The sequence below is a fragment of the Alnus glutinosa genome, chromosome 4, assembly GCF_958979055.1.
Source record: "Alnus glutinosa chromosome 4, dhAlnGlut1.1, whole genome shotgun sequence".
NCBI classification, from domain to species: Eukaryota; Viridiplantae; Streptophyta; class Magnoliopsida; order Fagales; family Betulaceae; genus Alnus; species Alnus glutinosa.
Window position 1 is genome coordinate 752,745 of NC_084889.1, and position 13,255 is coordinate 765,999.

The 13,255-nt window shown below is 35.0% G+C and overlaps 1 protein-coding gene across 1 annotated transcript; it reads left to right on the forward strand.

Annotated features, from left to right (window-relative positions):
* The first annotated feature begins 1,345 nt into the window (after positions 1 to 1,345).
* LOC133867473 (probable protein arginine N-methyltransferase 6) lies at positions 1,346 to 12,821 on the forward strand. Its single transcript, XM_062304252.1, has 13 exons — positions 1,346 to 1,707; positions 3,977 to 4,042; positions 4,389 to 4,457; positions 5,416 to 5,451; positions 6,399 to 6,464; positions 7,732 to 7,800; positions 7,974 to 8,051; positions 8,165 to 8,243; positions 10,422 to 10,516; positions 10,692 to 10,776; positions 11,210 to 11,406; positions 12,101 to 12,219; positions 12,318 to 12,821. The coding sequence occupies exons 1-13, from the start codon at positions 1,447 to 1,449 to the stop codon at positions 12,358 to 12,360; spliced, it is 1,263 nt and encodes a 420-aa protein (XP_062160236.1). The 5' UTR covers positions 1,346 to 1,446; the 3' UTR covers positions 12,361 to 12,821.
* Positions 12,822 to 13,255: the final 434 nt, after the last annotated feature.

Genomic DNA, 13,255 nt, shown 5'->3' on the forward strand with positions numbered 1-13,255 from the left:
TGATAAAAAGAAAAAAAGAATTATATCAAACAAAATAGAACATTTTGTTATCAATAATTTTTGCTAATAGAGAGGTGGGTGGGTATAATGTTTTCCAGATAATTGGAATAATTAAAATTGTAAAATAGTGTATGGTGCTGATATCTCATTTTATGATGAATATTTTATTTTGTTATATTTGATAGTGTACACCTGAAAACATCATTTTAAAATATTTAAGGGAAAAGTCTACATATCTCTTCAAACTATCATCCAATTGATTATGGGTAAAAATGCGAGCGGATAATAACTGTCCATATCCGCTACTCGCACCTAATTGCTATCTGTACATGCGGTTAGCAAAAATCAATATCCGCATATGCGGATACGAGTAGTGGTTTAGGGAATGCGGATGCGGTTAATAATTGCATCCGCACTTCCTTTATATTTATATATTTAAATTCAATAAAACTATGTCGTTTTGGATTTGGTAAGTGTATGATTTTTAGGTTATGTTAGGTTTTTTTTTCGTTTTTTTTTTTTTTTCACTATCATCTCAAAGTAAAAAACGCATTGCATTTACTTCTTCTTTTTTTTTTTTTTTTTTTTTTTTTTTTTTTTTCTTTCAGTAATCCAAAAATCTCAATTACTCTATAAGATAATGACTCTCTATGACTAATAATCGTGAATTGTATAACAAGTGAAATCTTAATTTATTTAAGCTTGCATATAGTAATAATTGCATTATTTAATATTGTATAGATTTAGATAGTAATCCAAAATGTCTATTACCTCGTATGCGTATAATAACCACATTTAATAACTGTACGGATGTGGATAGCAATCACATGATGTAGATGCAGATATTGCAGCATTTTCATCCCTAAGGCTAGCAAAAAGTTGTCAATATCCCCCCAACCCAGCAATAAGACAAAAAATGACTTTATAATTTTTTTTTAAAATTTAAAAAAACTTTATTTTTCTTTAAAAAAGGAAAATACGAAAATTTTAATTTTAATTTTGTTTTATTAAGGGTATTTTCGTATTTAAGAAACATCGACAATTTTTGGTAATTTGAAAAAAATATTATAAATTAAATTGTAATTTGAGATGGGTATGTAGACTTTAGCCAATATTTAAAGAATGTGACAATATATTTAAAGTCTAACCCATAGCAACATATATATATATATTATTAAATTTATAAAACTTTATCTTAATCGGGAAATAACACCTCTCTATTTTTACCTATTTCTCCATAAATAAGTAGGACAAAATAGAAAATGAATCTTAGTTCTTAAATCATAAATATTAGTAATTAAAAAACGTTGAAGCTCATCAGCCCAAAACATAAAGACACAAAAAAGAAAAAGAAAAAGAAGGAATACGGTACAAAACGCCACCGTACGTTGAATCTCTCTGTTTCTCTCTCAAAAACTGGGTCTGTAAGGGCGAGTGGAGGCAAGAATGGATTCTAGTAACGGCTACCACCACCATCAGCAGCAGCAATATGGTGAGAAGCGCTTCGGAGCGAGTCAGAAGGACCGAGTCCGCAGGGGAACTCGGGGTGGTAGGTCTCGTGACCTGAGGGACGGCCATGGCCATGGCCATGGCGGAGGTACTGTTGGAGTTAGGGTTTCTGAGCAGCAGCAGAGACCTCCTACGGACTTCGACATGGCCTACTTTCACTCCTACGCTCACGTTGGCATCCACGAAGAAATGATCAAGGTTTCTTTTTTCTTTTCATTTCATTTTTAACTTGCTTATGAAATTTCGTTACTTCGTAAGTGTGCTTGTTTATGCACTTGATTTTGTACATGTTGCATACGTTATGGGGTTCAATTTGATTGATCTTGTTTTGTAGCATTGTAATTTTAGCTTTATGTTTGTTCATGGATTTTGTTACTGGGATTTTTCACTTTCCTTTTTGCTGTTGTATGTTTCTTCTCTGTTAACTATGATGTGATGGGTTTGTCTGGAACTCGATTATACACTCGTCGAATTTATTTCTCTTCTAATTTCTATCATTATGTTATTAGCAATAAGATGATCATCGAAATGTGAGGATGATAAATTGGACGAAACAAGAGTGAATGAGCCAAATAAGAGACTAATGTCTGCATGCATGTGAAAGTCGTCTAAGATATTTTCATCAATTGGTTTTTGTCATGTGTTGCACAGAAAAAGGTTGACTAAGATGGTTCAGTCCCTTCCTTCTGGCCATTTTAACAAAGACCAACAATTTTACAGTTAAAAAGGAAGTGATCGTTTTCCTTTTTTGAAGTTTAGGGTACTACACTGACGAGGTATAACCACGGAATAGTTTTTTTTTTTTTTTTTTTTTGTTTAAATTTTTTTCTAAGGCTGCGAGAATAAAAGAAACAATAGCATGACAGAGTCTTGATTAATGTACCGGTGACAAAGAATGATTTAATTCAAGTTGATGAGGTGAAAAGAGGTGGAGGGATACCTAAGATAATATGGATAGAATGAGTAAATAAAGATATATTACTCAGGGAGGCAACATATAGCATGATTTTGGATTGGATAGGATGATGGAAAGGAATACTTTTGTTGACCCCAATTAGTTGATGAAAATCCATATATTCAAACTCCGATTTAATTCTGAATATAGCTTAGAGCCCGTTTGGGATTGCGGTTTCAAAATTTGCGATTTAAAAAAATAGCGATTTCAAAACGTAAACTATAAAAACGCAAATTTTAAAATCACACTTAACGTTTAGTAAAATTTTTAAAAAGTGTTTTTTCTGTCGATTGAGTGTTTGGATAACATTAATATAAAAGTGCAATTTAATGGACAAATTACCAACTTGGACATTGTTTATAACAGTAAAATAACTAACATTGTTTATAAGCCTCTATTTCACCCCCTCTGAAAGTTCTTACCTCCTCTCCTTGTCAATTTCATAACTTTGTTCCTCTTGATTCTTCTGCAATGCCATCACAAGCTCTGCAAGCAAAGCCATTTATGACATCCGTGATGTTCGTTCTTTGTCTTTCAGACAACAAGATGGCTTCCCCATCGGCATTAATAATGTTGAACTGCAACAACTAGTATAGTCACTGAAATAGCATAGTAATTTAAAAGCTCCATTGCATCAATAGCAGAACAGTCTGTGATCTTATTGTGAAGTGACTTCTCCACTAAAAACCTTGCAGTCAGAACTAAAAATGTCAGCACCACAAAAGCCAGACCTATCCTCCCAATTATGGTTGCCACTCCATTAAGCTTCACCTGAAGTGGTGTCTCATCTTCTCCCCCTTCACTTAGAGTAACCATCAATCTTCCTCGACCAGCTCAAATTGCTAATGCAGCCAATGTGACCATGTGAAAATCCTGTTGCATGGAAGGCCAAAAAAAATCATCAATTTAGAATACCCATATGCTTGGAGCATGTTGTGCATATTATGTGTTTGATGAGGACCCAAAGTGTATGCCAGTCTTTCTGTTTTAGATTAGAATGGTGTGTTATCTCTTAGTCAGGCCATATTCTTTTCATGCCAACATCCCTCTTTCTCTCTCCCTCTCCCGCACTCCATAAGTATTAGAACAAAACAATATGCATATTTTACATATTGGAAATGTACTCCAAATTTCAAGAAGCAAGTTTGAGACATCAAATTGCTCGCTAAGTGTTTGAATGGGCATCACAAATGGGAAACGATTGTCACTATCTATACAAGGAGCTGGGCATTATTTTTTCTAAATTGGAACCTCTGTCCTTTACTTGGGGAATGGCTTTTGCCTCTGTGTTATTGCTATTGGTGGGTTCTTTTGAATTCATTTCTACTATTTTCTTGCAGCATTCTATCAATTTTTGTAAATGCTTGGGTTCATTGATTAAAGTATACCCGTAGAAGAAAGAACCTGAGCCTTTGAGTGTGAGGAGTTAAGCTGGTATATGTGGTTATCATTTGATTATCATGACGCTATCAACTAACATCGTAATCTCTCTTTTTTCTTTGAGCTATACAGGATCGTGTAAGGACTGAAACTTATAGGGCCGCGATCATGCAGCATCAGAGTTCTATTGCAGGCAAAGTAATGAAGTTCTTCTAATCTCAGTTATGGAACAAAGTATCAAAATGAAAGAAAGAAACATGTGTTGTTTTGTCATATTTTTCTTTGGAAAGGGATTTCTACACGTATGTGTGAGGACTAACACACTTGGCCTAGTACATCTAGATCAATTGCTTTATAGATGTTTTCAGGTTTTATAATCTCAATATATATAGGCCATCATAATGTTTCGTGTGTTTGTGTGGTACTCATGGCATGCAGAGTCACTTTGAAGAAACAGAGCTTATATAGTTCTCTTCCTACTTTACCTATCAAAAAAAAAAAAAATAGTTCTCTTCCTACTTTCTTAATGCCATAATGCTTACAGGTTGTGGTGGATGTTGGCTGTGGCACGGGCATTCTTTCTATATTTTGTGCTCAGGCTGGTGCAAAACGAGTAAGTCTCTTGTAGTTAATATATGCTGAAATGTGCATCTGTATATTCAACAATGTCATGTGGTAAGATTCACTAAACATGTATTTGATGTTTGGAAAATGTTCTACAAAAAGGGTGTTATGTTATGTTAAATATGTGATGGATTTCCATGATGTGTATAGTAACTAAGCAGTTTCATGTCAATTATATTCCATGTTGCTAGATTTTTCGTAGTAGGCAATTTCTTCAAATTAAAATTGACCGTCTTCTCTTTCATAACATAAATTAATGCCTATTAGCGTACTCTTTAGTGGTAGTTGGACGTTTGCCAAACTTCTTGATCTGGAAATTCTGTTGATTGTTGATATATGGAAAATCTGTCAATAGTAGATAATTGCTTCAAAATGATGTTTTATGGGGAGCTTGAAATATTGAGACTAGCAATGTATATTGTTTGAGGTGGTAATGCTGTTTTTTGAACTTTAATTTTATAATATTCAATATACTTTCTTTCTTTGCTAAGATTTCTGCTGATCCATTTATATAGGTTGTAGCAGCGATGTATGATATATTATTGCTTGCAAACTATTTTTTTTTGACCTCTCAGTTGTGGATTACACAAGGTTGTTGTTTACTTTTTTATTTTTTTCCATTTCATTTTGTGAACGAATAGTTTGACTCTCTTTATAGAGTATGCTTTTGTTTCCATATTTTCATTTCGATTGACTTTTTAAGGTTTTGTCATTTCTTGAACTGTAGCTCCCACTTAAAAAAAAAAAAAACATTTGATCATTAGTGAAAAAGAAAACAATGACTTTTTTCTTGGCCACAAGGAGACACCATATTGGTTCCTCTTTTTGTGAGTACTTGATTGCTTGTCTTTTTTTTTTTTCTTTTCTTTAACTCTCTTCAGTTTTTCATTTTGGTCGTAAAATATTTAACATGCATGACATATTTCAATTGGTTTTGTTGTTTCTAGGTATATGCAGTTGATGCAAGTGAGATTGCAGTGCAGGTATTTTGTGGTACTAATGCTTATAATTGTCTCAATTTAGTATTCTTGTGAAAATGTTCACAATTTTGCCCTAAACGTTCTCCATTTTGTTTGAGTAGCTTGGTTTCTATGGTCTATGCATTGAGCTTTTCTCTTATATTTTTTAGATTCAGTACATATTATCCATGAATTTGGGTTACAACACTGGAATTATGGTTTCAAACACTTCTCTCTTATATTTTCTAAATAGACATTGTTGATTACATCAGGAAAAGTGGGGGAAGTCGAGTATTGAATATGAGTTAGTTAATTCATTGGATTCTCAAGAATAAAAAACATATTGGCTTTGTCCACTTCATTTTCTAAATACTGTAATTACCATTTCTAAATTCCACAACTTCTATCTTACATTAGAGATGATTGTGAGTCATTACCTATTTCTTATATGTGGTTCAAAGAAGCAAGTTTGTCCGTTACAATTTGGAGGTCAGACATAACCTAGTGTCCTTTTCTGTATCTGATCACATTTACTCAGTATTTATGCATCGTACATTACTTGCATAGAGCCAACCTCGATTTAATTGGGATTAAGGCTTGGTTGAGTTTAATTGAGTTGAGTATCTCTACGTTAGTTGCATATTTGCTGGTCAAAAGATAATTGATTTTCTCATGGAGTAATATTAGATATTGCATCAGTTCATTGTACCTTTAAAAAATTTGTTGCCTCTTGACAAATAATACATTCTTCCCTTCCTCTTTCTTTGGAGTTGGTGGGTGGACATGTTGGTTCTTGTTGTCTCTCTTTCAAAAATTGTTGTGATGAATAGCAACAGTGAGTGTTAAATGTATTTTCATGTTTGCATTTTGATGCACCCAGCAATGGGCTGGAGAATTTGATAGTATATATCATCGAGTTATAATTTGTCTGAGGTTTTGGATTTGGATTGATCTCTTTCTTTTGTGAACAGGCAAATGAAGTTGTGAAAGCAAATAATTTATCTGACACAATCATTGTGTTGCATGGGCGGGTTGAGGTAGGATTTTCTACACATACTAAGGGCACGTTTGGTACGCGGATTAGAGCCTGAAATGGAATAACTATTCCTGTGGAATAGCTAGTCCATCCGTCTGGTTACTTTATTATCTTGGGAAATAACTATTCCACATAAATAGCTATTCCTCAAAATGAAAGGAGAGGAATAGCTATTCCTTTCCTGTTGGAATAGCACATAGATTAACATTCACACAAGCCCTCCAGGTCTCTCTCCGAAACATTGCGTTTAGATATGGGAGGGATTATTCCCACTTCTAAACAAATCGGGTTGTATGAGATCTTGGATTGCGCATCAATCAATTTCATATCAGAGTCTTCCTATATAGAAAGGGGCTTTGTAGCATTTGTGAGTTTTAACAGCAAACACAAATGTGCAATGGCTCTCCAATCCAAATGAACCAAGCATAGGCTCATCTTTGTGAGATATTTTTTATGATAAGTGAGGAACTTGGGAACCTTGTCAAATTAGTGAGGAACTAATGTCCTTCCAGAAATGACTCACTTCTTCTTTCCTTCACTCCTATAACATAATTATTGATGAGAACATGCAGACGCAGCAGTGTCCATAAAAATATAAATTAGAATTGTATTATAAGGTTGTTTTAGAAAATTTGATTACACTATGATTCCATTCACTAGCACTTGCACTGTACCAAACAGTGGAATACATATTCCGGGTTCAATTCCAGTGTTACAACTAAACTAATGAATAGGAATACCTATTTCATTCTAGCTTCTTCGCGTACCAAATGTGCCCTAATATTTTTCCTATTCAGTGTTTTTAATGCTAATTTTCCTATTCACATTCACTTTATTATTATATAATTAAAATTTATCCATAAGATTCATTCCTTCTAACCTTGGCCTTTGGAATTAGAAATATCAAGTTATAGTGTAATCTAACCTGTCCTGATATGTGTTCATAAGTGAGGGAAGGATGGTGGCCAAATTTTTATTGATTGGTACATGCAACTCATGCACCATTATGAGATAGAAGCCATGATCTCACTCTCTATGCTTCGTTTAGAAGGGGGGGGGGGGGGGGGGGGAGGGGTGATACCATTTGGTTCAAGGTCACTAGTGGATGGTGGCTAGACTCATGAAAATTTAGAATCTTTGGTAGGGGCCTAAACCCTTCAATGTATGCTAGGAATGCTTGCATTCTAGATTGATCCTTGAAGGATTTGTTTTGCCAGTCAATACGCTGGATTTATGATTTGTTTAACTTCATATTATGACTTCTACAGGATGTTGAAATAGATGAGGAGGTTGACGTTATAATTTCCGAGTGGATGGGGTACATGCTGCTCTATGAGGTGATTACCAAAACTTTGCGTGCTGGATTTCATATCTAAACACTGTACAACACATAAGAATTCTACCCGGAATACATTGGCACATGGGTATATTTTGTAGTTTCTTGCCTTTTGACAATAGTTTACTGTTTTTCTTAACTCTAATGTGTATGAGGCTATGCATTTTATTGTAGAGTATGCTGGGAAGTGTGATTACTGCCAGAGATCGCTGGCTAAAGCAGGGAGGTCTTATACTTCCTTCAAATGCAACGGTATCTTGGTTAACAAGCCAACTTTAGTGTTTTTATTTATTTTTTTATTTTTTGGCCAAGGTAAAAAAGTAATTTGTTTGTGTTACGCTGATTTTAATTTGTTCTGCTTGCAGTTGTACATGGCACCTATTACACACTCTGACAGATACAATGAAAGCATTGATTTCTGGCGCAATGTTTATGGAATTGACAGTGAGCACACATCTACCAACTAGCATGACTTTCTCAATCATTATGACAACAAGATACATTTATTTTACAATTTTACTTATAGATGTAGCTTCACATGCTAACAAGAAATCAGATGTTTGGTTCTTTATTGTGTTCACATAGGGAATTTTGTAATGCATATTGATTAAATATTTTCATGCAAAAAACACTCTGCAATTTCATGTTATATTGCTCCGTTTATATTGTTCGTTGCATCTGTTTAAAATATATTCGTTTAATGTATGCCTTGTCCATGAATACCTATATGGGTTGCTTATATAACACCTTTAACCTTTGCTAGAGTCTAATACTTTACAAGTATATGTGGAGCATTTTTGTGAACTAAACATTGCCTGTAGTAGAACACGACATCAAGCATCTTGTTTAATCCATACCTATATTTTAGCTGCAACATTTATTGTGAAGTCATTCTAGTTGAATAATCTGGATTTCAACCGTTTTTAACTGGTAAAGTATATGTGGGGTCTTACTTATCAAAAAAAAAAGTATATGTGGGGTCTTGACTGGGACCTCCTAAAGAAGATCATATGCTCCTACATGTGGTTTGGAAGTGGAGGTCTCCAATCCAACAATTAATATGTGGAGGAGCCTTGATGCTTTAAGGTTGAAGACAAGGTGTTGGGTCTGATATGCAATGTGCAGACTGGGACTTAATTAGGATAGTGGGGATGACTTATTCAGTATAAGCTTTTCTCTTGAGATTATATAGAGGTTCAAGACTGTTTATTTATTATCAGTAAGTATGGTTTAGTTAATTGTGATCGCGCAATTATAATATTCTGTATTTGGACACTTTCTAGCCTTCCTACGTACTTCTTGTCCCTTTCCCACTTACCAGCCAGTATGGCTAGAAGATTGTAGTGGATCCAAAGGACTTTCTTTGGGATGGTTTTTATGGAGATCATAAGCTTCATCTAGTAAATTGGAAGACTGTTTGCTCTCCAGTTCCTAGAGGAGAGTTGGGTGTGAAAAACCTCAGGTTGTTTAATAAAGCTTTTTTGGGTAAATGGCTTTGGAGATTCGCTCATGAGGAAAATTCCTTATGGGGACGGGTGATTGTTGAGAAGTACATGATTCAGAGAGGGGGCTGGTGTTTTGAGGATACTTGAGCGCCATATGGGGTGAATCTTTGGAGAAATATTAGAAATGGTTGGGGGTGTTTCTCAAAATTGGTCTCCTATAGAGTAAGAGATGGTTCTCGCCTTCGCTTTTGGAAGGACATGTGGTGTGGGGAAGAAACTCTCAAGTCCCTGTCTCCATAACTTTTCTCTATAGCTCGAGACAAAGAGGCTTTAGTGTCAGATTACTTGGACTCTTCTGGCTCTTATGCCCATTGGAACCCAAGTTTTCTCAGGGCGGTCCAGGATTGGGAACATGAGTCTCTTGTTACATTTCTCGATCTTTTATACTCTTCGAACGCTTTTCCGAGTGAAACAAATAAAATGTTATGGTCCCTAGCTCGTAATCACAAGTTTTGAAGTGAAGAGCTTCTACAACACATTACAATATGGAGAGTCTTCTGTTTTTCCTTGGAAGAGCATTTGTAAGGTGAAGGCTCCATCTTCTATTGCTTTCTTCATTTGGACAACAGCCTTGGGTAAAATCCTTACGATTGACAACCTTAGGAGGTTGGGACTTATTCTTGTCAACTGATGTTGTCTTTGTAAGAAGAGTGAAGAGACCGTAAACCACCTTCTCATCCATTGCGAATTTACTAGAGTTTTGGCACCTGGTTCTCATTCTTTTTGGAGTCTTGTGGGTCATGCTAGGCACTATTTTAGAGTTACTTCATTGTTGAAGACGCAAGGGCGGGGACAATCCAAAGAGGCCATTTGGAAAGTCATTCTTTCTTTACTTATGTGGACCATTTGAAGAGAAAGAAATAGACGTCTTTTCTTGGGCTGTGAGGCAAATGTGCTGCTTTTAAAATCCTCTTTCATGAGCTCCCTTTTAGATTGGGCGCTTACTTTTGTTCCTAATTTCTCTTTTAATCTTGTAGATTTTGTTGAACTTTTTAAATTTTCGACCCCATTAGGGTGGTTGCCTCTCTTGTATATTTTTCATATACGCATCTTCTTCTTTTTCTTCAATAAATTATTATTCATTAAAAAAAAAAAAAAAAATTCTATTTGGATGCAGTGTCTGCCATGTTGCCATTAGCAAAGCAGTGTGCATTTGAGGAGCCATGCGTGGAGACAATAACGGGTGAGAATGTTTTGACATGGCCACATGTGGTGAGTTTTCTCATCTTGTTCCAGATTGCATTCATTTGTTGTATAGTTTTCAATCTATCCACTGATGTTTTAATGAAAATAGGGTTTTGGTATTGTAAATATAACTACACAATATTTTGTAGAGAAAGTCATCGATATGAAGATTTGAAAAATTGATTTGTCTGATTGTTTACAGGTAAAGCACGTTGACTGCTATACAATTACGATTAATGAGCTAGAATCTGTTACAACTAGATATAAGTTCAAGTCAATGATGAGAGGTACTCTCTCTCTCTCTCTCTCTTCAGTATTTATATATTCGTATTTCCTATTCTTTTCTTTCACTGCAGTATTTATATATTGTATTTCCTATTCTTTTGTCCCTGTTTCACTAGATTTTTCTTTAACCTTACACTTGCAAGGCTTGTGATCAGTTTCATTCCATTATCCAGAATGAATCTTGCAGCCCTTTATGTTTTGTCTTCTGAACCTCAGTGTTTTTTGTTGTGTTTGTATTATCAGAACTTTTGCGAGTCCAAAAGTCATTATGCCTGCTAACCACATTGTTTCAGTCTGTTTTTACTGTATATTTCTTCTCCTGAGTTTTTCATAAATGCTTTTGTTCCAGGTCATTTCTCTTTAATTCTTTTAGTATATTTTTGTTGCCACTCCTGTGGATATTTCTTTGCTTTCTGAGTTTTCTTTGATTTCCAGCTCCGCTCCATGGGTTTGCGTTTTGGTTTGATGTTGAGTTCACTGGACCTTGTGTGTCTCCCACCATTAATCATACACCATCATCACTTGTTGACAATAATCACATAGATGGTAGTCAGAGGAAGAAACGGGCAAATCCCAATGAAGCACTGGTGCTGTCCACTGCACCTGAGGACCCTCCAACACATTGGCAACAGGTAGTGGTGCTGTTCATCTCTAACCTGGCGTACATTCACTTGTTGAATAACACATTCATGCACATGTTTTCAACTCCAAGGTCTTGACTTATCCCATTTCATACAATTAACTTTTTCTGTTGGTTAAAATTGTCTATAATGCCATAGAACTTTTGCAAAGGTAAATATGACTATCACGGTGTCAAAAGGTGGAATATGTGGCCAGAAATTATGTTGATTATGTGATTTCAAAAACATATATGGTCACCCTTTGTTTTTTTTTGATATTTTAGTACAGACGGACTAAATTCCAAGAGATAGAAAGAATAAGAAACAATCCTACGTGTTTTTTTTTCTTCTTAATGGGCTAAATACATTTTTTCCTAAAAAAAAAAAAAAATTGTATACAATCATCCACTTGCTGAGCAGTTTATTCGTCATTAACATGGAAAAAGTTGCGTATGAGAAACCTCTTTTATTCTTAAGATATTGTTGGCACGGTCAATGTTTTTCAAAATATCAGTGGCTAACAGCTAGTAAAGCTGACTTTTCATGTCAAAGGTCAATAATGTCTCAGAAAATGATATTTATTTTTGGCGGGAATGAAAGATCCTTCAGTTCAGTCTGGTCTTACCTCATTATTGCAATTCTTTTGTTATTGCATAAAGTTAATCTTTATGTTATGATGAATTCCTCTAACAAATCAATTTTGCAGACATTGATATACTTTTATGACCCAATAGAGGTGGAGCAAGATCAATTTATTGAAGGTTCTGTGACACTATCACAAAGCAAAGAAAATGCTCGATTCATGAATATTCACCTTGAATATGCGTGAGTGATAGATGGCACATTGGTTTTTCTTAAGCTCTATTCATCTCTCCTCCTTTTTCAAACAAGAGATATCTTATCAATGATCTTTGCTCTTGCAGTTCGGGGGGTCGATCCTTCATCAAAGAGTCGGTAATGCGGTGATCACCCCAAGGACTCTCCTCCTCGTTATCCGGATCGGGCATCTTGGACCAAAAGGCTGCACAAGTAATTTAGAAGGATTTCTTGCCTGCATTGCTTAAGAGAACTTTGCTTCTCCAAACAAAACTTGGGAGGGTGAGAGTTTGGACGCACGGATTTCACTAATTTTAACCTGATAGAGTGACATGAAGATAGCTAATTAATTATAGGCGTAGGTGAACCATTTCAGGAAACTGTGCTCATGCTTTAACATTGTTGATTTAATTAGTTTGCTCTTGAGGTTGTATTTTATTCGGTAAGGCTGAGTTGGTAGATGAGGGGATCATTCATTTCTCTTAATTCAACAATCTGTTTCTTGTGATGCCATTTTTTGAGCCTACAAAGTGGCCGGTGTATCAGTTATAACTGTTGTACCTGTAATTTGTTTTAACTCTATGGAAAACTCTTAAAGATGCGTCTTTTAAGACTGTATTTGCAAATATTACAAGTTTGATTATCTCAAGCTCTTTCGTTTTAAGGGTTTTTTTTTTTTTTTCTCATGCATGTATCATGTATGTATGTACACTAGTACTCATTTATAATAAATTTTTTTTTTTTTGGATGAATCATTTATAATAATTTATTTACACCCAAAACACAAAAACAAAAACTCATCAGAAACACAAGACAGCTACCCGGCTGTTAACCCAAAATTTGTTCATTAAGATTCTCAAGACTTGTTTTAAATCTTCTTCCCAGCTACTCGAGAACAAACCTCCCCAAAAATATAAAAAAAATATGCTGAGAAATTTGCTCCCATCTCCCCCCCTACAAGGTACAAACGGGGTTAGCGTCGCACGACGTCGTTTGAATAAAAATTGGCAATATTGAATCTCAGCCGCTCATGTGTTTTTTACAC

Coding starts and splice junctions, on each gene's coding strand:
- LOC133867473 (XM_062304252.1), top strand. CDS start 1,447: ATGGATTCTAGTAACGGCTACCACCACCATCAGCAGCAGCAATATGGT. Junction 6,465..7,731: donor TGTTGCATGGGCGGGTTGAG/GTAGGATTTTCT, acceptor TGACTTCTACAG/GATGTTGAAATAGATGAGGA. Junction 12,220..12,317: donor AATATTCACCTTGAATATGC/GTGAGTGATAGA, acceptor TTGCTCTTGCAG/TTCGGGGGGTCGATCCTTCA.